This window comes from Rhinopithecus bieti, unplaced genomic scaffold (genome assembly GCF_001698545.2).
Source record: "Rhinopithecus bieti isolate Rb0 unplaced genomic scaffold, ASM169854v2 scaffold_1014, whole genome shotgun sequence".
Classification (NCBI taxonomy): domain Eukaryota; kingdom Metazoa; phylum Chordata; class Mammalia; order Primates; family Cercopithecidae; genus Rhinopithecus; species Rhinopithecus bieti.
The window spans coordinates 2513880-2537593 of NW_016803499.1; the positions used below are offsets into that span (position 1 = coordinate 2513880).

General features: G+C 57.2%; 1 protein-coding gene and 1 long non-coding RNA gene across 9 annotated transcripts; one reads left to right on the forward strand and one right to left on the reverse strand.

The window, feature by feature from the left end:
- Positions 1-1593: 1593 nt before the first annotated feature.
- On the reverse strand, positions 1594-11728 carry MRGPRF (MAS related GPR family member F). 7 transcript variants are annotated; one of them, XM_017886860.1, is made up of 4 exons: positions 11541-11728; positions 10689-10787; positions 7180-7283; positions 1598-3466 (listed from the first exon to the last, which is right to left on the reverse strand). In XM_017886860.1, exons 3-4 carry the CDS (start codon positions 7225-7227, stop codon positions 2483-2485), a joined length of 1032 nt encoding a protein of 343 aa, XP_017742349.1. In that variant the 5' UTR covers positions 7228-7283; positions 10689-10787; positions 11541-11728; the 3' UTR covers positions 1598-2482. The 7 variants fall into 7 exon arrangements, with proteins under 7 accessions (XP_017742322.1, XP_017742331.1, XP_017742349.1 ...); XM_017886851.1 differs by lacking the exons at positions 10689-10787; positions 11541-11728 and adding exons at positions 7850-7960; positions 8523-8591; XM_017886833.1 differs by lacking the exons at positions 10689-10787; positions 11541-11728 and adding an exon at positions 10386-10674 and having other exon boundaries at positions 1594-3466.
- A 228-nt stretch (positions 11729-11956) lies between these two features.
- Positions 11957-13234, forward strand: LOC108538673 (uncharacterized). Of its 2 annotated transcripts, none has more exons than XR_001888153.1 (3): positions 11957-12086; positions 12424-12656; positions 12890-13234. It is a non-coding gene; the product is annotated as an uncharacterized LOC108538673 (long non-coding RNA). The 2 variants fall into 2 exon arrangements; XR_001888150.1 differs by having other exon boundaries at positions 12505-12656.
- Positions 13235-23714: the final 10480 nt, after the last annotated feature.

Here is a 23714-nt window from a genome sequence, read left to right on the forward strand (position 1 = left end):
CCACTCGCTCACCGACCCTGGGCTCTGAGCTGTTGCAGCTGCACCCAGGCAGGGAGGCCCCTTCCTTCTAGGTCAGCAGCTCCCCACGAGGGCTCAGGGCTGGAGTCCTGGGGTGGGGACTCCTAAAGAAGAGGTGAATTCCCAGGAACTGGGATGCTCTGGGCCCTGAGGAAGAGCCAGGACCCCAGATGGCCCCCCAGCCGCCTTCAGGACAGGGACGTGCTGCTGCCCACTTGTGTAGCTAGGATGCCTGGGCTGGTGGGAGCTTTCGCCACTGGACCAGGTCCCAGCCCTGCTTCCTGGGGTGGGGTGTCTGCTCAGGGCGCCACCTGGCTTCTCTGAGTCCCTGGAAATGACCTGTTGGATGTGGTGGTCTCCAGCTCTGCTCTTCTGGGATCCTCTGACCAGTGTTGGGGAGGGCGGGACTTGTAGGATGACAGGGGTCTTTCTGGGCATGGGGAAGGAGCGGGTGGGGACATGCGACCTTCATCACCTGGAGGTCCTGGAACCACTACAACTGGGCCACACGAGATCCCCTCTTTTCATAGAATGGTGGCCTTGCTGAGAGGACCCGGCCAGGATTGTTAGAAAGGGTAGCGTGGAGGAGCAGTGGGCTGAGTGGGCAGGAGGGCAGTAGAGGTCAGGCTGGCTGGGCAGTGAACCATCAGGGACATAGACTTGGGGAGTCAGCCCACCAGGCTGGACCACTTCACCAGGGGCAGGCTGAGCAGGCTCCAGGGTCTGCAATTAGAAGGCCAGGTTCCAGGTGGTTGGGTGGCTGAGCCTGGCAGTACTGCCCATGCCTCTACCCATTCCCACCTGGAGCTGGGAGTTCGGAGTGCTGCCCGCCTGCCCACTCCTGGCTCTGCTCTGCTCTGCAGAGCCCAGCTCTGTCAGCCACGTTTCCTGACTGGGGGCGCCAATACCTCTGCCATGATCTCTCTCCATGGGACCATGGGGTGAGCAGGCTTGCCTTAAGGCTTGTCTCAAAGGAACCAGGGTCCTAGGCTGCACACCAGGAACCCAGGATGGGGCCCTTCTAGGGGCTGACCAGAGGCAAAAGGGCCAGACAGGTACCCTTCTAGCCTGGCCCTGGTTGGGCTGTCATCTAGGAGGCGCCCAGCCTATCGCTGGGCTGTAGAGAGGTGTCTGGGCACTGAGAGGCTGGCTCAGGGATCTCAGGACGGACAGGGGCATCCCGAACAGGGGCAACAGAAGGAGAGGCAGCAACCCACTCCATGGAGCCTCCGGTGGACACAGGCAGGATCAGGGCCTGGTGTGGAGGAGGTGAGAGCTGAGGCTCCCAGAGGCCATGGGGGCCTCTGAGCTGCGAAGAGGCAATGGGATATGCTGGCAGAGGACAGCCTGGCTGACCACAGCTCCCTCTGGCAGGGAGTGGACAAGCCACAGGAGCGGGAACATGGGTGTGTGCAGCCCCAGCCCCAGGAGGAGGCCTGAGAGCAGAGGAAAAGAGCAAAGTGTGCGGGAGAGCTGGCAGGGGGTGCTGCCTGTCCCAGGACTCTGTGCCCTTCCTTGGGCATCCTCACTGTGGGAAACAGAGGCCCAGGTATGACCATGGGCATGAAGCCTTCCTGGCTGCAAGTTATGAAGTGTTTATTGAGACACATTTTATTGTCTTTTATAAAACTTCCTTTGGCTACATTGGGCCACTGTGCACCATAATGCCAGTCCCCAGGTGGCCAGGGCGGAGCCAGTGTCCACTTTCGGGTGGGGGCTGGAGCCAGGAGGCTGTCCAGGAGCTGCCCAGTGGGTCCTCATGGCCTGCGGGATACCTTGAGTGCTCCCGGAGGCAGCCCAGGACTGGCCCCTCCCCAGAGTCAGAAAAGGCAGGTCAACGACCCAAGGCGGCCCAAGGTCCTTCCTGTCTCCAGCACCTTGACGTGACCAGAAATCCCCCCCATCAAAGTCACCAAATGACTTGACAGAGGGCAGGGAAGTTGTTTGCAGAAAGACTTAGCTACAAGGCATGTGAACCAGAACCTTCTTCCAGACACCATTTCCTTCGGATTTGTTCACCGATGCTGCCTTGAGAGGATCGACTCTCTGGAACAACCCCGAATGGCAGGGACGAGGCTGCTGGCTTGGTGCTGGCTGGGCCATGGTCAAGGAGGGCTGACCCAAGAGGCAGACGTGGCTGGGCTGGGTGACCACCTCCTCACATTTACCGACCAGCCTGGGGCAAGGCGGGGCCCCACCGCCTAGGGGCAACTTCTGTACAAAGGGTCTCTAGGGGAGCAGAATGGCTGGGGGAGCCGGGCAGGGGCCACAGCGTCTGTTTGCAGGTGGCTGCCCAGTCTTCCAGCCACCCATGGAGTCCCCAGCCCAGGGAGAAGGAGGCCCGAGGAGAGGAAACACATCTTTCTTCTCCTTTGTGGACTCAGAGGCAGGTGCCCATTCCTGTCCCAAGGCAAAGGGTCCCGGAGGCCGCTTCCTGCCCCTGCCTCCTCCAGGCGCTGGGCTCTCAGGAGGCGTTCCCCGGGGGGCACTGCATCTCCATGGTGACTGTGTTGGGCGTGCTGCCCCCGGCCTCTCCCAGCTCAGCGCCGTCCCGCAGGGCCCGCTGGAAGACCACCCTGAGCGGCTCCCACAGCCGCTGCGACTTGTCCCTCCCGGCCAGGAAGTAGACGACGGGTTTGGCGCTGCTGTTGATGCAGATGCACAGGTCGGTGACGTACTCGGGGAAGGGGGCCGGGATCTGGAAGACCCAGAAGAGGAACCAGTCGATCCCTAAGTAGATGGAGGACACCAGGAAGACGGAGACCATGGCCAGGATGACGTGGTTGAGCTTGGCAGAGCGCTGGCGCCGTCGGGCCCGGCACTCCATGTGCAGGATGAGGGCCAGGCAGGGCAGTACCATGAGCGGGCAGCAGAGCAGGAACAGGAGGATGCCCAGGAAGATGTCCATGTGCCTACAGGCCGCACCAGGGGCCCCGCGGCCTAGGAACACGCAGAAGTAGTTGTGCAGGCAGGTGACCAGGAGGGACAGGACCCACAGCAGGGCGCACACCACGGCTGACAGGCGCTTGGGCCGCCGGCGCCAGTACCAGGAGGGGAAGATGACCGACGCGCAGCGCTCTGTGCTGACGGCCGGCAGGAGGCTCACCCCGGTGAGGAACATGCACAGCCCCAGAACTCGGCACACGCTGCGGGTATAGTCGGCAAACGCCCCCAGGAAGCCCCCTGTGTTCAGGATGGAGAACACCGCCTTGCTGAAGAGGTAGCCCACGTCGGCGCTGGCCAGGTGCAGGAAGTAGATGGAGAAGGGGTTCCTCTTGATGGAGAAGCCGAAAAACCAGAGGACCAGCCCGTTGCCCACCAGGCCACACAGGCAGAGGAGCAGGAAGATGTAGTTCATGACGGCCGGAGGCGGCAGCATCGTGATCTGCTCGATGGTCAGGAAGCCCCGGCTGTAGAGTTCCGGGGCCTCGCTCATGCCAGGGCACATCTGCGCAGGGGCAGAGGAGGACACATGTGATGCCGGCTGGTCCCCACCTGCAGATCTGCACCTGGGGCCTAGCGTGGGGGGGTCCCGATTAGGGACTTGGGGCAGGGAGGGGGTCTGTAGGGCAGTGGCTGTGGAGCAGGTAACTGGCTGCAACTCTATCCTCAAACACCCCGACCCCAACCCATGTGAACTCTCTGTCGCAGAGTCTCGAGCTAGCAGCACAGAATGATGCCTATAGGAGTGGGGGTAGCACCAGACAGTGCCCAGGAAGGGTGCCAGGCTGCCCACTGGTCAGAGTAGACTGTCCAAAAAACATCCAAGTCACACAAGAAAAAAATTGCAGAGCCTTTCTTTTTTTTTTTTTAGGAGTCTCACTCTGTCACCCAGGCTGGAGTGCAGTGGCGTGATCTCAGCTCACTGCAACCTCTGCCACCCAGGTTCAAGTGATTCTCCTGCCTCAGCCTCCTGAGTAGCTGGAACTACAGGTGCATGCCACCATGCCCGGCTAATTTTCGTATTTTCAGTAGAGACGGGGTTTCACCATGTTGGCCAGGCTGGTCTCAATCTCCTGACGTCAAGAGATCCACCTGCCTCAGCCTCCCAAAGTGCTGGGATTATAGGTGTGAGCCACCACGCCCAGCCAAGCCTTTCCATTTTTAAGAAGATCAAAGAGACATGGCTCCTAACCACAGTGATAGAATCCTGGATTGCAAGAATAGTACAACGCCCACCAGTACTTCGCCTCAGTTCAGTCATCCTTAACCCTTCACCACAAGTGCTTTCTATCTCTTGACAGATAAGACTTTTTTCCCAGAAAGATCTGAAAATAAATCCAGAATCCTGGATTATATGCTGGATCTCAACTGCTGGAAAGGATATGGTTGGGATCACTGGGGAAATGTGAGTATGGACGGTGCAGAGATAGTGGTATTACATCACTGTTTCAGCTTTTGAATGTGACGATGTACCGTGGATACGCACATTTTCACTATGTGGCTACAGGAACGTCCTTGTTCTTAGAATATACAGGCTATTTGGGCGTCAAGGGCTTGGTGTCTGCAATTTCCTTTCGTTTGTTTGTTTGTTTTTGAGACAGAGTCTCGCTCTGTCACCCAGGCTGGAGTGCAGTGGCGCAATCTTGGCTCACTACAGCCTCCGCCTCCCAGGTTCAAGCAATCCTCCTGCCTCAGGCTCCCGAATAGCTGGGATTACAGGCATGTGCCGCCACACCCAGCTAAGTTTTGTATTTTTAGTAGACATGGGGTTTCACCATGTTGGCCAGACTGGTCTCGATCTCTTGACCTCAAGTAATCTGCCTGCCTTGGCCTCCCAAAGTGCTGGGATTACAAGCGTGAGCCACCGGGCCCAGCCTTGCAATTTACGTTCAAATCGTTCTGGGAAAAAGTCTATCTGTCAAGAGATACAGAGAAAGCACTTGTGGTGAAGGGTTAACGATGGCTGAGCTGAGGTGAAGTATTGGTGGGTATTGTACTATTCTTGCAAAATCTTGCAAGGTTTCAAAAAACACGAAACTATTTGAAGAAATATAATCACTTGGAAGTTACATTTAAAGAAAAAAAAAACAACAAGTGGACCTCAGCCTTCCCCGAAGCCGGACCCTGTCCTCTAGTGGATGAGAGGTGGCTCCCTGATGAGCCAGGGTTACCCTTGGGGTTTCCAGATTGTGGGAAAGTCCAGGGGGTCCCTGGAGTGGGGGAGAGGCAGCAGCTATTTATCAAGCTGCAGGGAAGCATTTCAATACTTTAACCGTTGGTGTGGCTATAAGAGTGCATCCCAGCTGAGTATCTGTCCTGCCCTCAAGGTCTAGGTTTCTGTATAAATGCATGCAGGTGGGCCAGGTACAAGGAATAGGTGAGAGGGGGCACAGTGGCAAACCCGAGAGTCCCTATCTAGAGTGAAGCGGGCGGCCTGCTGTGCTCCAGCCGGTGGGGGCAAGGGGTTGGGTGGGCTGGAGTGGCTGATGGTCCTCCCCCGCTCCCTGAAGAGAAGCCTGAACTGTAGACTGGAATGTGAAATACCCGATCTTTAAACGTTAACATTTAAACATGCTGTGCGCGCCAAACAACCCATCTATCTACAGGCTGGCTGCAGTTCTCAGGCGGTCCCCTCCGACCTCTCCTCCCAGAGGCAAAGGCTGCCTGCCTGGAGAACGGTCACTCCCCTTCCCATATCCAGCATCTCCCCCACAAGGCTGGCTTCTGTTCCCACTGCTCAGGGCTCCCTAACAAAACAAAAGATAAGGTTATGAAGGCAGGATCCATTCTGCCACCTTCAGATGACTCCCAGCTCTGGCAGAAAGCTGGGTCCTGAGAGACTGTTCTCTGGGTTGGACACCCTGTTGCAAAGGGAGGAACCTCCCAGCCTGCTCAGGTCAAGGGGAGCCTGAAAACAGGACTGGAGGCGTTAGCAAAACTCTGGGGAGACTGTGAGGTCAGGGCAAGCACTGTAAGGGGGCCCTGCTCCCTTCCTGCCATTCTCTAAATACATTTATCGACTCAACCTCTCTGCCGGTCTGTTCGCCCCAAATCCCACTCCTTAGCTTCTCTTTCCTGTGGGTGACCTGGACACTCTTCTGGATTAGGGAACTAAACCATAGGATCTGGTGCCCAAACAGGCCCAAGAGGACCAGCTCAGGCGCTGGGAAAGAGCTGGGCTTCAGGGGGCTGGATGGAGGCGGTCAGCTTACTCAGTGCCTCTTGCACGCATGCATGCTGGAAAAAGTCTGCAATCCCCTCCTCGGAGTCAGAGGGGGAGGCCGGGTGAGTCACTGGGCGTGTAGCTGCCGTGACCAGCCACATACCGCCTTGTAAAATGCCTGCTCTGGAGCCCGGCCCCACCCCGAGCTCTGCCTTTGCACTGGGAGTTTCTGCAGACTGCCCCACCCCACCCACCAGTCCAACCTCTGCCTCCTGCGGCCGCCACTCCTCAGCGGTCACTACAGGGAGGAGGGAGAGGGCCCAAGGGTGTGGGGCCGAGATCCCGGGGGCTGGGCTGGAGTCCCCACTCTGCTCCTGACCTAGGGGCTGATCCCAGTCAAGTTACTACCTGGGTGTAAGCCTCAGTTTCCTCAAATGCAGAAGAGGATGGATAGGGGTTCAAAAGATCCTTCCAAGTTGAGAGCGAAGGAAATCCCAGACTTTTCAAGGGACTCACAGAAGTAGGGGACTAGGCTGGCTGAGGGTAGGAGGAGGGTCAGCCTGGAGGGGTTGTCAGAGTCTCAGGGTGGGTGACTCATGACTAATGGACCCTGGCCTGGGGCAACACTCTCGGGGTGGCCCAGGACCCGCAAGGCTCCACGGAGCACATGACATCAGGGCCATCTTGGAGTCAGCGTCCCAAGCGTCCTGGCCCGCCTGGATGTAGCAAGTAGCTGACTGCCCCACCTCTGCAGGGAAGAGATGAAACAAGACCTTGCAAGGATGCTACAAGGCGACCCCAGGGTCAGCACAGTGAAGGACCTTGAGGGTGTCCAGTCCTGGTGCTTGCCTCACTGATGAGGACAGGAGGGTAGGAGGGTCCAGGGAACTGGTGCCCAGCCACATAGCCCAGAGGAGCCCACTGCTCACTGTGGGTCCAGAGCTGGAGAGTGGGGCTAGGAATTGGGGGATAGGGGAGGAGATGCTGGGCTGGGTCTATCCCTCCCACCCACACCCATCTGGGCAGGACCAGGGCCCTTCACCTGTGGCACTTGCCTTGTTCCTGTTGCCGGGATGGGCGTCCCAGGAGCAGTTTCCAGCCATCTCCAGGCCTGGCGCGTCTGGGTCCCTGCTGGCAGCTCACCAGTCTGCACACCCACCTGGCAGAAGCCCAGAGAGAGGGTGGACGAGGGCAGCAGGGACCCCTCCCGTTCCTGGACCCCCATGCCTAGGCCCCCAAGGCCTGTGGCTCTCAGCTGTCACCTTAGAGGAAAGGCCCCCACTCCCTCAGAGGCAGGGGCGTTGTGAGACTGTCCTGGTGAGATTCTGGAGGTCACCCCTGGGGCACGGCCCCCTCCTGCCTGTGGACTCCGTGTCAGCCCCACTGCAGCTCACTGGAAAAGAAGCCCTCTCCTTTTCCTCTTCTTGTGAGAGTTCTGGAGCCAGGCTGCTTTTGCAGACATACATTTATTTACCCACACACATTTTTGGGGCACTTCCTTTGTACCCTGCCTGGTGTGGGACAGGGGTTTCCCAGCAATTGGTCCCAGAAGGAGGAGCAGGGGAAGAGGGAAGAGGGATCATTTCTGGCAGGGGGGACCTGCTGGAGGAGGAGGACTCTGGCTGAGCCGGTGTTTGCAACATGCTAAGGCACCTGGCCTTTCCCCTACATGTGCCTGGGAGGCAAGACAGCCTGGTCATCAGCATCACTGTCACCACCACTTACCCTGCCAGCCGGCCTACACCCATCATCTGGTTTGGTCCTCATGACCAGCTATGGGCCAGGTATCCTCATGCCCGTTTGATGGAGGCTCCTGAGCTTAGAGAGCGAGGTCACCTGCCCAAAGGCACACCCATAGCCATGCCATGCCCTGCAGCTTTGCAGATTTGTGTCTGGAGCAGCTGCCGTAGGGAGGGGCTGCTGGCCTAAGGAGGGGAAGCTGCACCCACCCTAGCGCTGCCAATGGAGGCCTGGGGAGGGGGGCGACCCTGCTAGAGGCCGGTCCACCTTGGCCGGCCAGATCTCATGGGTCTGCCTGCCTTGGGTCCTCTGGAACTGATCCCTGTCCCCCAACCTGAGCTTCCCCCTTGGAGGAAGCTTCTCCCCGTGGAGCCCTGTCCCCCTTCCCCGCAGGGAAGCACCTATTACTCCCTGCTGTACTGGGGGGGAAACTGAGGCTGTGAGCGGAGAACGGACTTGCTGGGCACAGCTCGGGTCGCAGGCTGCCGGGCCCCTCCTCTCCCAAGGGAAGAGCTAGGCAGCCCGCTCTGCTCAACTCCCGGGAAATTCTTTCCTCTGTGCCGCGCGGGTCCGCCCGGCCTCAGCCAGCCACGCGCCCCCGCCCGCCGCCCGCTCCTCCCGCCTGGGGGCGGGCCGTGCCCCTTGCCTCCGTGCCCACCATTGGCTGGAAGAGGTGGCCGTCTGCGCGTGTGGCCCGCCCTGGGCCTCTTTAACCCTTGGCCTCCCGGAGCCCCCATGTGGCGCAAGTGCAGCCCCAGGGGCCGCTCGCAAGACCCGTCCCACCCAGTGGCCTGGGTCCCCTCGGCCCCGCGCAGCCGGACCGCGCCGCTCTGGGCCTTCAAGGGGCGTTTGCGGGCACCTGTGCCTGGCCTACGGGTGACTCAGCCTGGGGTCTTCGGGGTGCCCCATGTGCCGGAGTGAGCCAGTGCATTGTGATGTGTGTGCAGTGGGCTTGCAGATCGCTGGTGCTGTGACCTGTGTGTCTTTAGTCTCCCTCCTTGGACTCCAGTTGGGCCACTATGCCATTGCCACAGACAGGCCCTACCTTCTCCACACTCTGGGGCCTGTCCGAACTTTCCTGCCCTGCAATCCCAGACCTACCACCTGCCCTCCTCCTTCCGGGCGCCTGGTAAGAGCCCCCCAAGCTCTCTCCATTGCCCCTACTCTTTCTGGTGGGTCTTCTGGACACCCACCGCCCCAGGTCTGGGCCCCCAGCCTTGTTTCCAGGGATGTCCTGACTCACAGGAGCCTCACCCATTCACCCTGGCCAGGCTAGACCCCAGCCACGCCAACTAGTGCCCCAAAGGCAGTGGGCTCGGGCCCCCCACGCTGCCGCTGGGCATGCAGTGGGGCCCCCAGCTCCCCTCTCTACCATCTGCTTCCCCCCATTATGTGGGTGTCCTGTGCGCTTGTCCTTGTCCTGCCAGGGACAACCTGAAAAGCAATTTCACTCATGCACAGAAAGATGTAGAAGCCAGTGGACCCCAGATGGGCCATATTAAAGGACATGTGTGTGACACGTGTATGGGAAGAGCGTGTGAGTGCATGTGTAAGTGTGTTCCTCCGGGTGGGATCTGGGCTATGACAGAACTAGTTTCTACTGAAGCTGACCCAAAAAGCTGCCAGCGCAGCTCACACCTGACCCTCCCCTCAGAGCAAGCCCAAGGGTGGCCTGGCCACCTGTCAGCCTCCTGCAGCCTTGCCCACAGGAAGCTCCTCCTCTCCCTTCACCCCTACCCCACCTTGACCCAGCCCCGACGAGCTGGGACTGTCCCAGCCCCTTTCCTTAGCCCCTTGGGCTGCCATCAGAGGGGCCTGTCTCGCTCCCTGAGGCACAGAGCCTCTGTTTTCCTCTCTCCAGGCCTGGAGTCCCCTGCTCAACAGCTTGGATTGAAGAGGCTTCTCTGGGGGGACGGAGACCTTGCAGATCATTCCAGGAACTGCCTCCATCCAAGGCCAACAGCTTCATCAGGCCGCTGGCCTGGGAGAAGGTGGGACTGCAGCTCCAACATCCTGTGGCTGCCCACACGAACCCCCCGTGTGCACCCCAGGGCTGAGAGCAAGGAGAGCCATCTCCCTGTGTGTGGGACACTGCCTGCTGGGTGTTCTCTTCCAGCCCCTCTAGAATGCATGCTTGAATGGCCAGTGAGGTTGGGGGAGGGACCAAGGGGGAGTCCTCATCCCCAGCAGCACAGAGCAGGAGCTGGACAGTGGGGCTGGGGTGAGGCCAGCTAGGAGGGGTCAGGTCCTGCCACAGGAGGGGGACTTTTAAAGTTCCTCCATGGCCCTGGAACCTGGAGCCTCAGGAGTTGCAGGGGAGCTTCTCCAGTGGGTGACAGCCTCTCTGGGGTCTCAGGGCTCTCTGCCTGGGGCTTTAGGATTTCTGGGAGCTGCCTGCCCCGACAACGTCCACCTCTCTGCCCCGACGGTGCCCGCGTCATTTTCCTTCCCTGCCTGGCCCTCACCCTGCAGCCCCGGTTGCTGGAACACCCTCCCCTGGACCCTGGGCCCCTGGAGCTACCTGCAGCTGTCCTGATCCGCAGAGGCCTCCTTTTGTGGAGGGCTCTTCCTGTGACTCCCGCCTCCGGCCGACCGACCCACCGGGGCAGCAGGCCAGCGCCGAGCACGGCCCGGAGCCTCGGAAAATGCGAGCTCAGAGTAGAGCCCTCGCCTGCTGGAAGAGATGGCTTTGGAAGCAGAACCCGCCCCAAACCCAATTCCTGGCCCGGCAGGAGGGGGAGGGGAGGGGAGTAGGAGGAGGGGCTGAGCAGGGATGAGGCTTCAGGAAGGAATGCCCCGCTCAGGAGCCCCCCCAGAGCCCCACCGGGAACTCATCTCTCCGCCTGGTGACGTCACGTTGGCCCCGAGCACTGCCGCCCGAGTCCAGCTGTTCATCTCTCTCACATTCTGCTGCTCGGCAAGGCTGTCCAGGAGAGGGAGCACCGGCTGTACACTTGCCTGGCGCCTTTGGTCTGCCCCCAGTGGGCATTTCGGGGCAGGCTGGCCCAGGAGGGGCTAGGCCCCACCCCGTTGTTTTAATTTACTCAGGGCTGATACAGAGCGGTGGGGGTCAGCAGGGCGAGGGCTCCATGGAGGGGCAGCGCAGAATTGGCGGAGGTGGGCAGCACCGCCCAAGCGGCACCCCTTCCCCCTCCCACCCCAGACTCGGCAGGGGCCCCCTGGGGGCTTATGGAACCAGGAATTCCCTTTTCCCCAGCCCTAATAGCAATCAGATGGCGCAAGTGGAAAATCACGGCGCTCGGCGAGCAAGCTGGAAATTGGCGGGCTGTGGTGCCTGGTGCCTGTGCTGCTCTGCAGGAGGATGAGTCAGGCCCCCTTCCCCATTCAGCCCCTGGAGGGGGGAGTCCTGGAATGCGTTCATGCCTGGGGCACTGAGCATTGGTAGGGGTGGGGTGCAAAGTGGGGGCTGCAGGGGCCAGCAGGGTGGCCAGGAGGAGGGGGTGATGAGAGGGCTCCCCTTTGGCCCTGGGCCAACTTTCTCAGGGTCCAGGAAGCCTGAGGGAATTCTGAGCTTTCCCAGCAGGAGCGTAGTGCCCAGACTGGGAGAGGTGTGCCTCTGTGGGCATCTTGAAGGGAAACGAGAAGCAGAGCTGCCTCTGCACCTGCACTGGGAGCTGCCTGCCTCCTGCTTGTCCTGCCCACGTGCAAACCTCACCATGGAAGAGGGAGTCTCGCACTGCTCCCCGCATGACCCAGCTGGCCTCCTGGGGTCTGTTTTTCAGGGATGGGCTGAGGAGGGACTCTCGGATCCTGGAGGCTCACGGGCCATGCCTGAGGCTGAGAGAGAGGCTGGAGGCAGCAGGCAGTGTGGTGACCCGTCCCCTCTTCTCCAGGGCAGCCAGCTGGGGCCCAGCTGGAACGCTTGTTTACATGGGGAGGCCGGGGGAGGTTGAATCCCCGCGAGTTCCAAGTGTAATTGCATTTGGACACTTAAAAGGAATTGTGTGAAGTGGGCAGAGGCTCTTAAGTCCACCACCTTATTTGGTATGGAAATTTGTTTCTCTCAAAATAAGCGAGAGGCGCTTGTAAACGGGAAGGTCGTCCTGGCCTGGGTTTGTGGAGTCCCCTTACCGTGGGCTTGGTGTGTCCAGCTGCTCTGACGCAGTACCGCAGACCGGGGGCTTATCGGTGCAGGCGTTTGCTTCCCATGGCTCCGGGGGCTGGAAGGCCAAGATCGAGGCACCCACAGATTCAGCGTCTGGTGAGGACCCAGCCTCTCACTGCGTCCCCGTGTGGTGACCCCTTTCTGGCAGGCGAGGAAGCTGGCTGGGGCCTCTTTCAGTGGGGCATTAATGCCATTATGAGGTCTCACCTTCATAACCTGCCCTTCTCCCAAACGCCCCACCTCACACTGGAAATCAGATGTCAACATATGAATTCAGGGCAGTGGGGCAGCGGGGCAGGGGGCAGGGGTGGGGCCACAAACTTGCAGTCTGCAGCAGCCACCCTGGGGGGTCTCTCCCCACCCTCCGGGGAGTGGTGGGGTGTGTGGGGGTACCCGGAGGTCCAGTGCAAGGAGTTCCCGTGCTGCCTCCCAGCTTGGGTGACCTGGACAGTTTCCTTCCCACCGGGACCTTGGTTTCCTCAGCTGTCAGATGGGAAAGGGTAATGACCCACAGGGTTACAGCAAGGAGAGATCGGACGCCAGGATCAGACGCCGGCAGGAAGAGCTCTTCGTGCACCTCAGCAACGCCGCTCCCTGCTCCAGGCGTCCTGCTGGTGCCATTCCCTCCCAGCGAGGCTCAGGGCTCTGGCTGACGCTGAGAATGGGGTATGGCCCCTGCTCGTCCAGCCTTCACTTTCTAAACAGCCACCACTTGCCGTCAGGAGTCCTCCCCTGCCCTTCCCAGTAGAACTTTGTTTTTAATCATCCTCTGCCAAGGGCCTCACGGTCCTACGCCTCTCCCCATGTCCCCTCCTGAGTTTGCAGGCCTGGACCCTCCTCTGTTGGGGTGGTCCTTGGGGGAAGGAGACCGGTTCTGGACAGAGATGTCTCCCTACCAGGTGCTTCTGTTGCCTACGGTTGCCCTGCTGCTCCCTGGACGAGGGGATGGGTGTGAACCAGGCCTTGTGGCCCCTCTGCAGCCAGCACCATCCTCAGTAAAGACTGCAAGTATTTCCTGAGCACCTGCTGGGTGCCAGACACTGTGGTCCGCGCTGATGAACAGGATAGGCGAGGTCCTCGCCCTCCGGGAGCTGATGTCCAACAGAGAGGCAGACCAGGTCGAAGGAAATACAGTAAAACGCACCTGCGATGAAGAAGGTGTGCAGGGCCATTCAGCTGTCGTGGTGGCTCACGCCTGTAATCCTAGCACTTTGGGAGGCTGAGGCGGGTGGATTGACTGAATTCGGGAGTTCGAGACCAGCCTGGCCAACATCATGAAACCCCTTTTATACTAAAAATACAAAAAATTAGCCAGGCATGGTTGCACACACCTGTAGTCCCAGCTACTTGGGAGACTGAGGCATAAGAATCACTTGAACCTAGGAGGTGGAGGTTGCAGTGAGCCGAGATCACGCCACTGCAGCACCCCAGGCTGGGTGAGAGAGCGAGACTCTGTCTAAAAAATAAAGGTTGAACCAAGGCCTAGCTGTCTTTCCTAATAGTGAAAGGGATCCCTTTCCTTCCGCTCTGTTCCCCTCCTCCACTAGGCTGAGCCTTTCTGTGCTGGAAGGTGCATCTTGGGAATCTCAGAAAAAGTCCACATTATCCTCTGTCCTGCATGTGGTAGACCATTCATTTGTTAATTTGTCCATTTGTCCATCTATCCATCCACTCATCTACCCACCCAACTACCCATCTACCTACTCATCCATCCATGCATCTATCCATCCATCCATCAGTCCATCCTCCCATCCATCCTCCCATCCATCCTCCCATCCATCCTCCCATCCATCCATCCTATCCATCCATCCATCCATCCATCCGTCCATCCATCCATCCATCCATGCATCCATCCATCCATCCACCCACCCACCCACCAGACCATCCATCCATCCTCCCATCCATCCATCCCATCCACCCATCAAACCATCCATCCATCCATCTACCCATCAAGCCACCCATCAATCCATCCATTTATCTATCAATCCATCCATTCATCCATCTAGCCTTCCACCCACTCACCCATCCACCCATCCATTCATTCTTACCTTAATTCAACACATTTTTACTGAACCCCAGCAATGTTGGTGCTAGGAAAAGAATTGTGGAAGAACCAGACACGGGGCATGGGGAGCAGGTGATAAATAGAAACAACTGAACACAAGAACTCCAACCTGTGATTAGTGCATTGAGAAAACCAAACAGGCTTAGTGGCAAAAACTTAGGTGGTAGGCAGGGAGGGATGGGAGGTGGGCTGAATAGTGGTCTCTAAAGATGTTGACGTCCTAATCCCCAGATCCTGAGAACATGTGACTTTACACCTGGCCAAAGGGACTTTGCAAATGGGATGGAGTGAAGGGTCTTGAGATGGGAGCATCATTGTGGATTATCCATGTGGGCCCCATGTCATCACAAGGGTCCTTGTAAGAAGGAGACAGGAGATCAGAATGAGTAGTGGGCCATGTGTTGATGTGAGGAAGGGGCCACCAGCCAAAGAATGCAGGCTGCCTCTAGAAACTGGAGAGGACAGGGGAACAAGGTGTCCCCTAGAGCCTCCAGAAAGAACCAGCCCTGCCAACACCTTGACTTTAGGCCTCTGGTTTCTGGAACTCTTACTAGAGTTACTTGTGTTGTTTAAGCCACTAAGTTTGTGTCATTTGTTGTAGCAGCCACAAGAAACTAATCCAGGGGATGGCCAGGCCTGATTAGCTGGGGTGGGGCTGGAGGCTCCTCTACAGAGATGATGCTTGCAGTGAGACCTGAAGGAGAAGGAGAAGGAGAAGGAGGTGGCCGCTCACACAATTGTCAATTTGCCATGCAGATGCTCTTTTAACAAGACTTAATCTTTTAGTGGGGAGGTGCAAGGAGTTTATTTGGAGGGTGACCCCAAGAAACATTACAGGGAAGAGAAAGAATTTTGAGAATTCCCTCCCACCTTGCTTTGAGGGGTCCTGTCTTCAGCTCACCACTGCCCTTGCCTTCTTTGTGGATTATTGTGGCAACAGACACCTGCAAACCTTAGTTTGGTCCTCAGCGAGGGTGGCTTGGGCAGCCAGAGACAGTCTGAGAACAGCTGCCAGGATGACTGTCGGACCCTCAGGGGCCTGGCGGGAAGCTCACTCCTGCTTTGGGGCATCCAGAGAGGGAGACCAGAGTTGAAGTCACGCTGAACACTGAGATCACGTGTGGGGTTTCCCTCTGGGCCTGCTGCTGGTACGCCTGTGCAAACCAAACTCAAATATGTCTTCAAATCCAATCAGACTTCATCACAGTTTCCCCTGGGACTGGTGCAAAACTGGTACAAAACTCTTTGCTTTCTCAAGTCTGAGAGATCTGGGGTCTTCTGTTTGGGGGAGACCATGTTTCCGAAACTTTTTATCAGAAGCAGCTATTTCCAGACAAAACTTCTGATTGTTCAGCCTCGAATGCATCTCTTGAATCTGGAATTTCCCCAAGGCTTGATTCCACGGGATGGCTGAACAGATGACACTGACTGGGGGGTGGGTGTAGGTGTGTTGGTGTGTATATTTCAAGTCACTTTTGCTTTTTAAAAAATATTTAATTCCAGGATCATTTTTTAAATTGTGATAAAACGTGCATCATATAAAATTTATCTTTAGCCGTTTATATATTTTTTCTTTAGGTGGAGTCTAGTTCTGTCACCCAGGCTGGAGTGCAGTGGCACGATCTCAGCTCACTGCAACTTCTGCCTCCCAGGTTCAAGTGTTTCTCCTGCCTCAGTCTCCTGTGGAGCTGGGATTACAGGCGCCCACCGAACCAGCTAATTTTGTATTTTTAGTAGAGACAGGGGGTTCCACCATATTGGCCAGGCTGGTCTGAAACTCCTGACCTCAAGTGATACACCCGCCTCCGCCTCCCAAAGTGCTGGGATTACAGGCGTGAGCCACCGCGCCCGTTCCTATTTGTCCCTTTATCCACATCTGGGTCATGTCCATCTCTCTCCTTCCTAAGCCACGCCTGCCTTGCACATTCTGTAACTTAAATGCTAGGTATAGGGCTGACGGCTATGAACACACCTCAGATAGACTAGGAATGGGAGGGGAGAAAGGAAAAAGAACTCAGTAATATGCACCATGGATTCATACCAAAGCAGGGATGAAAGCACACGTAACCGCCGCGAGCCTTGTTCCTGTGATTCCAGCTGGGCAGATAAGGCCTCCTTTCCCCGGCACGTTCCACATTGCTTTTGCCCTCCTGCCATCTCAGCTTGTCACTGTTCTTGGCCTGGTGAGGTGATCCAGGCCTTCTTTGTTGTTGTTTTCGTTATTGTTGTTTTTTGAGACGGAGTCTCGCTCTGTCGGCCAGGCTGGAGTGCAGTGGTGCGATCTCGGCTCACTTGCAACCTCTACCTCCTGGGTTCAGGTGATTCTCCTGCCTCAGCCTCCTCAACCTCCTAATCAGTGGGATTATAGTCACACACCACCATGCCCTGTGAATTTTTGTACTTTTTTTTTAAGTAGAAATGGGGTTTCACCATGTTGGCCAGGTCGAACTCCTGACCTCAGGTGATCCGCCTGCCTCAGCCTCCCCAAGTGCTGGGATTACAGGCGTGAGCCACCACGCCCGGCCTGTCTCTCTTCTTGTATAGCGCCTCTGTATGGGTTTGGACAACACTTCCTTCCTGTTGACCATTTCCCCCCACAGCGAGATGCCTCTTTCTGAGTATCTCTGGGGGAAAGATGGGCCAGGATAGCTCCCTCGAGAGCACCCTCTGTTATTATTAGGTTGGTGCAAAAGTAATAAGCTGCAATTACTTTTGCACCAACCTAATAGTTCTGAGAAGAGATGGTAAATACAGCCCCTTGCTTTCTGCAACCTGCTGCCTCTGCTCTCTTCTCTCCCTTTTATTGGGACCTGTTTTCCTTTCTGCTTCTGCTCTGGTCAATTTGGATTCTATCCCCAGCAATGTCTTCTCAGCGTCAGGCTTTGTCTTGCAAGTGAGTTGCATTTGGTTAATTTCAAGAGTCCAAGAGTCCGTGGCCCAGTGGCTCTGGCACCATCTGCCTTGCTGCTTTCTCCTAGCAGCGCCTGCGAGTGGAAGGAAGGCTATGAGTCTCCCTGCTTTGACTCTTGTTCTCTGACTGGATCATGGGCTTTCCAGGGAGTACCTGCTTGTGATCTGGGGGTGTCTTCAGATCTCAGGATCATCAGAATCCTCCTCTGCATTGACTTCTCTCCTCTTCCTCTCCTGCGGTTGCTGATACCATGCAAGGCTTGTGGCTGTCAGTGACTTGCACCCACCTGCTTGTGTGCTGTGGACACCTTGCCACCTAGTCTCACTGTGGCTGTTATCCAGAGGTGTTTGGTTTTGCTATCCTAGGTGCTCTATCAATTGTTGGGGAATTTGGGGAGGTAAAAAAAAACTATGGCATCACTGTCCCATCTTCCCAACATTGCTTTTAAACCCACTTACCGAAAAGCAGCAGAAACATTCATTATAAAAGCCACAGTGTGGATGGCAGCTCCCAGTGTTTTCCAGGGAAAGTGAGAAGCTCCAAAGAGCAGAGCGTGACATGTCTCAGGGCCTGGGCCTCTGTCTTGAGACTGCAGAGACCCTGTGGATAGGGCTCTAAGCAGGGCTGCCCTGTCCTGTTGCTGGGTTGTGTACTCCTCAAGTGCCCTTGGCTGCGAGGGTAAGTGGGGCTGAATCCCAGCCCAGGCTCCACCATGCTGAGTCCTGGGTCTGGTCCTGGGATGCACCCCTCCCACCTTGATAATGCACGCAGGACCTAGCAGCTTTCCTGACCATAGGGGAGGGTGTGGCTGCGTGGTTTTGAGGCCTCTTTCTGCAGGTGGGCGGTGGGGGCGGTCCCTGCAGGGAGGTCTGCAAAGCCCGAGTTCTCTCCCTGAGATGGGGAGAGCCACCGCCGAGTTCCATGCATGTCCTCCCAGGTCTGAGCTTTACCAAAGTCACTTCTGGTAGAAATGTGGAGCTCCCTCACCTCTGTCCTGACCCGTGCAATCTTCAGCCTCATCTGGGAAAGAGGCTTCCGGGAACAGGAGTGGGGGGACCCTCAGCCAAGCCAGGAGCTGGATGAATTATGCTGCCTTGGCCCAGCCCAAAGGGGCTCCAGGTAGAGAGGGACTGTAGAGCCACAGTCCTCCTGGGGAAATTTCCCCAACTTTCCAGCCCCTGCCCTGCCATGGACTGCTGGGGTCCCTGGTTGGTGCAGGCCCTTTTCCGCCCCTCAGTTTGTGATCACATTATTTTCTTTACCACTGTCTCTTGGAAAACTTCCATGCATCCTTCAGGGCCCAGCTCAGATGTCACCTTCTCCAGGAAGCCTCCTCATGAAGCCTTGCTCCTTACCCCAAGCTCAGTTTGTCGCTTCTGTAAGCGCTGCTGCTCCTGACTCCATTCAACACGCATGGGTTCAGCCGTGCAGCCAACCAGCATTTGCTGAGCAGCTACTATGTTTTGAGTCTCTGTGTACTACCCTGGGGTAAACGAGACAGACCTGGCTCCTGGCCTCGGGGGGTGTGCGGTGAGATTGTCCCTGTGGTGAGCTTGTCTGCCTCTCCCCAGGGATGGGCACCATGGCAGATATGCTGCTGACCCCAGTGCCCAGCGAGGACCTGGCACGCAGGAGATGCTTAGCGGGGGTTTGGTGCGTGGTGAATGTCCTCAGCATGGAGGACTCAGCCAGCAAGAGGCTGTCTTTGGCATCAGTCCCTGGGTAGCTTCCTGGTCCCAGCTGCTGGGCTGGGGGACATTGCCCACTCTCCAAGCTGCTCACGTACATTACTAGCCACGGGAGATGGGTGAGGGCTTCTCAGCTCCACAGGGGCAAGCTGCAGTGACAGAGTAGGCCTTGCCCATGAACTGCCAGGGCCCCCTAGCCGAGATGAGATCCGCCCCTGGCAGGCCGTGGAAGGACCAGCCCTCCCTGAGTGCGTGACCCCCAGCCCCGCCCTACCTCAAGTCTATCCCGGGGCCTCCCCTCCCACCTCCGGGCTCTGGGTCCTGCTGTAAAACGCCTGCAAGGCCGGCTCAGAGTCTTGTCCCAGGGCAGCTGTGGGGTTGGCCTTGGCCCTGCCCCACCGGGTCTTACTCACCCTCAGCTCACCACAAAGCCCTGAGGTGGGTCTCCTGTGGAGCCCCTTTCTGTGCCGGAACACCCCCAGACTTTTCTCTTCCAGCCTGGGCCTCATTGTCTGAGGGCAGGGTTACCACCTTTAAGACATTGTGAGGTTTGGCCACCCCAGAGCAAGCTGCCCCCACCATGGCTCCTCTTCAGGCCCAGCGGTGAATAGCTGCTTGTACCAGGTAACGGCAGCCCAGTCGCAAGCCATCGCGTCCCAGAGGCACCTGGTCCCCCTGGAGCATCGGCCTCCTTCCTCTCTAATCCCCCCAGGCCTCCCCCAGGGGCCTCTTGAAAGCACAAATCCCACGTTTCTCTCCCTTGCTCAAGACCCTCTGGTGGCCTTCTCCTTGCTCTCGGAGTGCGGGCTAAACCCCTCAACACGGACACCAGGCCCCACAGGGTCTGCAGCTGCCCCCCACTTCCTCTGGGTCGTCTCCTCTCAAGCTCACGGCTCTCAGCACTTCCTCCGCACACTGAGGCTCCTCCTGCCTCCCTGTCTGTACCCAGGGCCTGGCGGACCCTCATCAGCCTTCAGACTTCAGCTGAAGCGGCGCCTCCTCCCAGAGGCTCTCCCCGTTTATCTCATTGAAAGATGGCCCTGCTGCATGTGCGTTTTTGAAATTGCACCATCATTCACTTACTATGAAATGGGCTCTTTTGAAAGGATACCCTTCCATGGTTTTTAGTATATTCACAAGGTTGAACAACCATGACCACTTTCCAATTTCAGAATGTTCTCATCACCCCAAAAGGAAACCCTATCCCTGTTAGCATTTTCTCCCTTTTCCTCCCTCCCCCCAGGCCCTGGCAACTGTAAAGCTGCTTTCTCTCTCTTGGGACCTGCCTATTCTGGACATTTCGTACAAATGGAATCATGTAATATGTGGCCTTTCGAGCTGGGCTTCCTTCACTCAATGTCATGTTTCCGAGAACCACTCCCATTGAAGCCGGTGTTGGTGCCTCACTGCTTTCTGTGGGCGAATAACACACAGTCCAGGGGGTGGGTTACATTGGTTCCTTTCATCAGTTCCTGTGTAGCACAAGTCCAGTTTGTACCTTTTATTTTTATCTTATTTTATATTATTTTATTTTTGGGATGGAGTCTCGCTCTGTCTCCCAGGCTGGAGTGCAGTGGCATGATCTTGACTCACTGCAAGCTCTGCCTCCTGGGTTCAAGCAACTCTCCTACCTCAGCCTCCCTAGTAGCTGGGATTACAGGTGAGCACCACCACATCTGGCTAATTTTTGTATTTTTAGTACAGACGGGGTTTCACCATGCTGGCCAGGCTGGTCTCAAACTCCTGAGGTCAGGTGATCCGTCTGTCTTGGCCTCCCAGAGTGCTGGGATTACAGGTGTGAGCCACTGCGCCTGGCCTGCACTTTTTATTTATCTGTGTGTTTGTTTTTATTTTTATTTTAATAATAATAAAAAAAAATTTGCTGTGTGCAGTGGCTCATGCTTATAATCCCCAAACTTTGGGAGGCCAAGGAGGGAGAATCACTGAGCCCAGGAGTTCAAGACTAGCCTTGGCAACATAGCAAGACCCCGTCTCTACAACCAAGAAACAGATTAGCTGGACGTGGTGGCACACGCCTGTGGCCCAGCTACTTGGGAGGCTGAGGTGGGAGGATGGTTTAAGCTGAGGAGGTCGAGACTGCAGTGAGCTGTGATTGTGCCACTGCACCCCAGCCTGGGCGACAGAGCTAGACCTTGCCTCAAAGAAAATAAATAAATAAACAGAAAAGAAGATGAGTGAAAATCCTAACCGCCTTTGTCTCTAAAAACCTTTTTTTAGAGACAGTCTCACTCTGCGGCGTGGCTGGAGCTGCCATGTCCACAGCTCACTGCAGCCTCAAACCACGGGTGCTCCTTGTGCGTGGGTGTGTGGGGAGGGTCTGAGCTCGGCACTACCTCCTTGCAGGGGTGTGTGGTGCCGTCCGCTGCATGTTTGCACTCCCCGACCCAGGACAGACTGGTGGTGCCCTCTTGCCGGCGCCTCCATGCAGGGAGATTTGTACCCCAGGAACAGCTCCCAGCCATGGCCAGGGACCACCGGGAGTGGGGAGAACACCCTGCTTCCCCACCTCCCCGATACCTCCGAGGCTTGTTCTATGTGGTCTCCCAGAGGTCTCCATGGGGCCTAGCCCTGCTGCCACTGCCGAAAATCCCTGTAATTTGGCTTCTCCCCTCCCCTGCACCCCTTCCCTCCTTCCCTCCCCGTCTTCCCAGGCTCTCTACCCAAACACACTACTTGTGCTCAAATCCTTGTCTCAGCGGGAGTGTCCAGGGCCCCGGCCTAAGACCTGGCAAGGCCCCAGCTTCCACCCCACTGGCTGTCCTCCCAGCTAGGCCTGACTGGCCCCGGCTTCTCCCAGGGCTTCACCTCGGGGGCCCCTCCCAGCCTTCTCCCCTCTCTGTACCCCCGACCCCCTCTCCCGGGGCTTTACCCCAGGGGCCCCTCCCAGCCTTCTCCCCTCTCTGTATCCCCGACCCCCTCCCTCTCCCAGTGCTTCACCCCAGGGGCCCCTCCCAGCCTTCTCCCCTCTCTGTACCCCCGACCCCCTCCTTCTCCCGGGGCTTCACCCCAGGGGCCCCTCCCAGCCTTCTCCCCTCTCTGTACCCCCGACCCCACAGGCCTCTGGGCTCGGACTTCAGCCCTCACTTTCCCGACGCCACCCTGGTGACTCTCGTCCCCCACGGCCCCATCCTTGGCTGCCACCACAGGCTGTTTGGTTCCCAACATAGCAAATGGCCCGGGTCTCCCCAAATTCCTGTTGCTTGTGTCATATGCAAGAGAACTCAAAATAGCATGTGCAGCGCGCCCTGGCCTGGGAAGTATCTGGTTTTCCCAGGGGTTGGTCCCCAGGGCAGGACAAGGGATTTGCTCACCAACGCCCCGTTTTTGGACCCTGTGCCCGGCTCACACGCTCTCCTTCCCCTCCTGGGCCAGGCTTGGCATTCACTGTGCCCCTCACTTACTGTGTGACCTCAGACAAAGCACACAGCCTCTCTGAGTCTTCATTTTCCAGTGTGCCACAGAGGGGTAAACCCTGGGCTGCTCTGGGCAGTAGTTTCAAGATTGAAGNCCCCGACCCCTCCTTCTCCCGGGGCTTCACCCCAGGGGCCCCTCCCAGCCTTCTCCCCTCTCTGTACCCCGACCCCACAGGCCTCTGGGCTCGGACTTCAGCCCTCACTTTCCCGACGCCACCCTGGTGACTCTCGTCCCCACGGCCCCATCCTTGGCTGCCACCACAGGCTGTTTGGTTCCCAACATAGCAAATGGCCCGGGTCTCCCCAAATTCCTGTTGCTTGTGTCATATGCAAGAGAACTCAAAATAGCATGTGCAGCGCGCCCTGGCCTGGGAAGTATCTGGTTTTCCCAGGGGTTGGTCCCCAGGGCAGGACAAGGGATTTGCTCACCAACGCCCCGTTTTGGACCCTGTGCCCGGCTCACACGCTCTCCTTCCCCTCCTGGGCCAGGCTTGGCATTCACTGTGCCCCTCACTTACTGTGTGACCTCAGACAAAGCACACAGCCTCTCTGAGTCTTCATTTTCCAGTGTGCCACAGAGGGGTAAACCCTGGGCTGCTCTGGGCAGTAGTTTCAAGATTGAAGTGTGACAAGGGATGGGAGAATAGTTCGTGAGCTTTTTTTTTTTTTTTAGACAAGATCTCTCTCTGTCACCCAGGCTGGAGTGCAGTGGGCAGTGGTGGGATCATAGCTCACTGCAGCCTCCACCTCCCCAGCCTAAGCGATTCTCCCACCTCAGCCTCCCAAGTAGCTGGGACTACAGGCTTGTGTCGTCACAACCAGCTAATTTTTCTTTTCTTTTTTTTTTTTTGAGACAGAGTCTCGCTCTGTCACCCAGGCTGGAGTGCAGTGGTGCCATCTTGGCTCACTGCACCTCCCGGGTTCACGCCATTCTCCTGCCTCACCTTCCTGAGTAGCTGGGACTACAGGCGCCCGCCACCACGTCTGGCTAAATTTGTATTTTTAGTAGAGATGGGGTTTCACCGTGTTAGTGAGGATGGTCTCCATTTCCTGACCTTGTGATCTGCCCACCTCAGCCTCCCAAAGTGCTGGGATTACAGGCGTGAGCCACGTGTCAGGCCACATCCAGCTAATTTAAAAGATTTTTTGTAGCAATGGGGTCTCCCTATGCTGTTCAGGCTGAGTTTGAACTCCTGGGCACAAGTGATCCTCCTGCCTTGGCCTCCCAAGGGATTGGAGAATACCTGGTGATTTTTAAATAGCATTTTTTTTTTTTTTTCAGGTCGGGTGCTGTGGCTCACGCCTGTAATCCCAGCACTTTGGGAGGCCAAGGCAGGCGGATCACAAGGTCAGGAGATCGAGACCATCCTGGCTAACAAGGTGAAACCTTGTCTCTACTAAAGATACAAAAAAAATTAGCTGGGCGTGGTGGCGGGCGCCTGTAGTCTCAGCTACTTGGGAGGCTGAGGCAGAAGAATGGCGTGAGCCCGCGAGGCGAAGCTTGCAGTGAGCCGAGATTGTGCCAATGTACTCCAGTCTGGGTGACAGAGCGAGACTCTGCCTCAAAATACATAAATAAATAAATAAATAAATAAATAAATAAATAAAAAAGCATTTTTTTTTTTT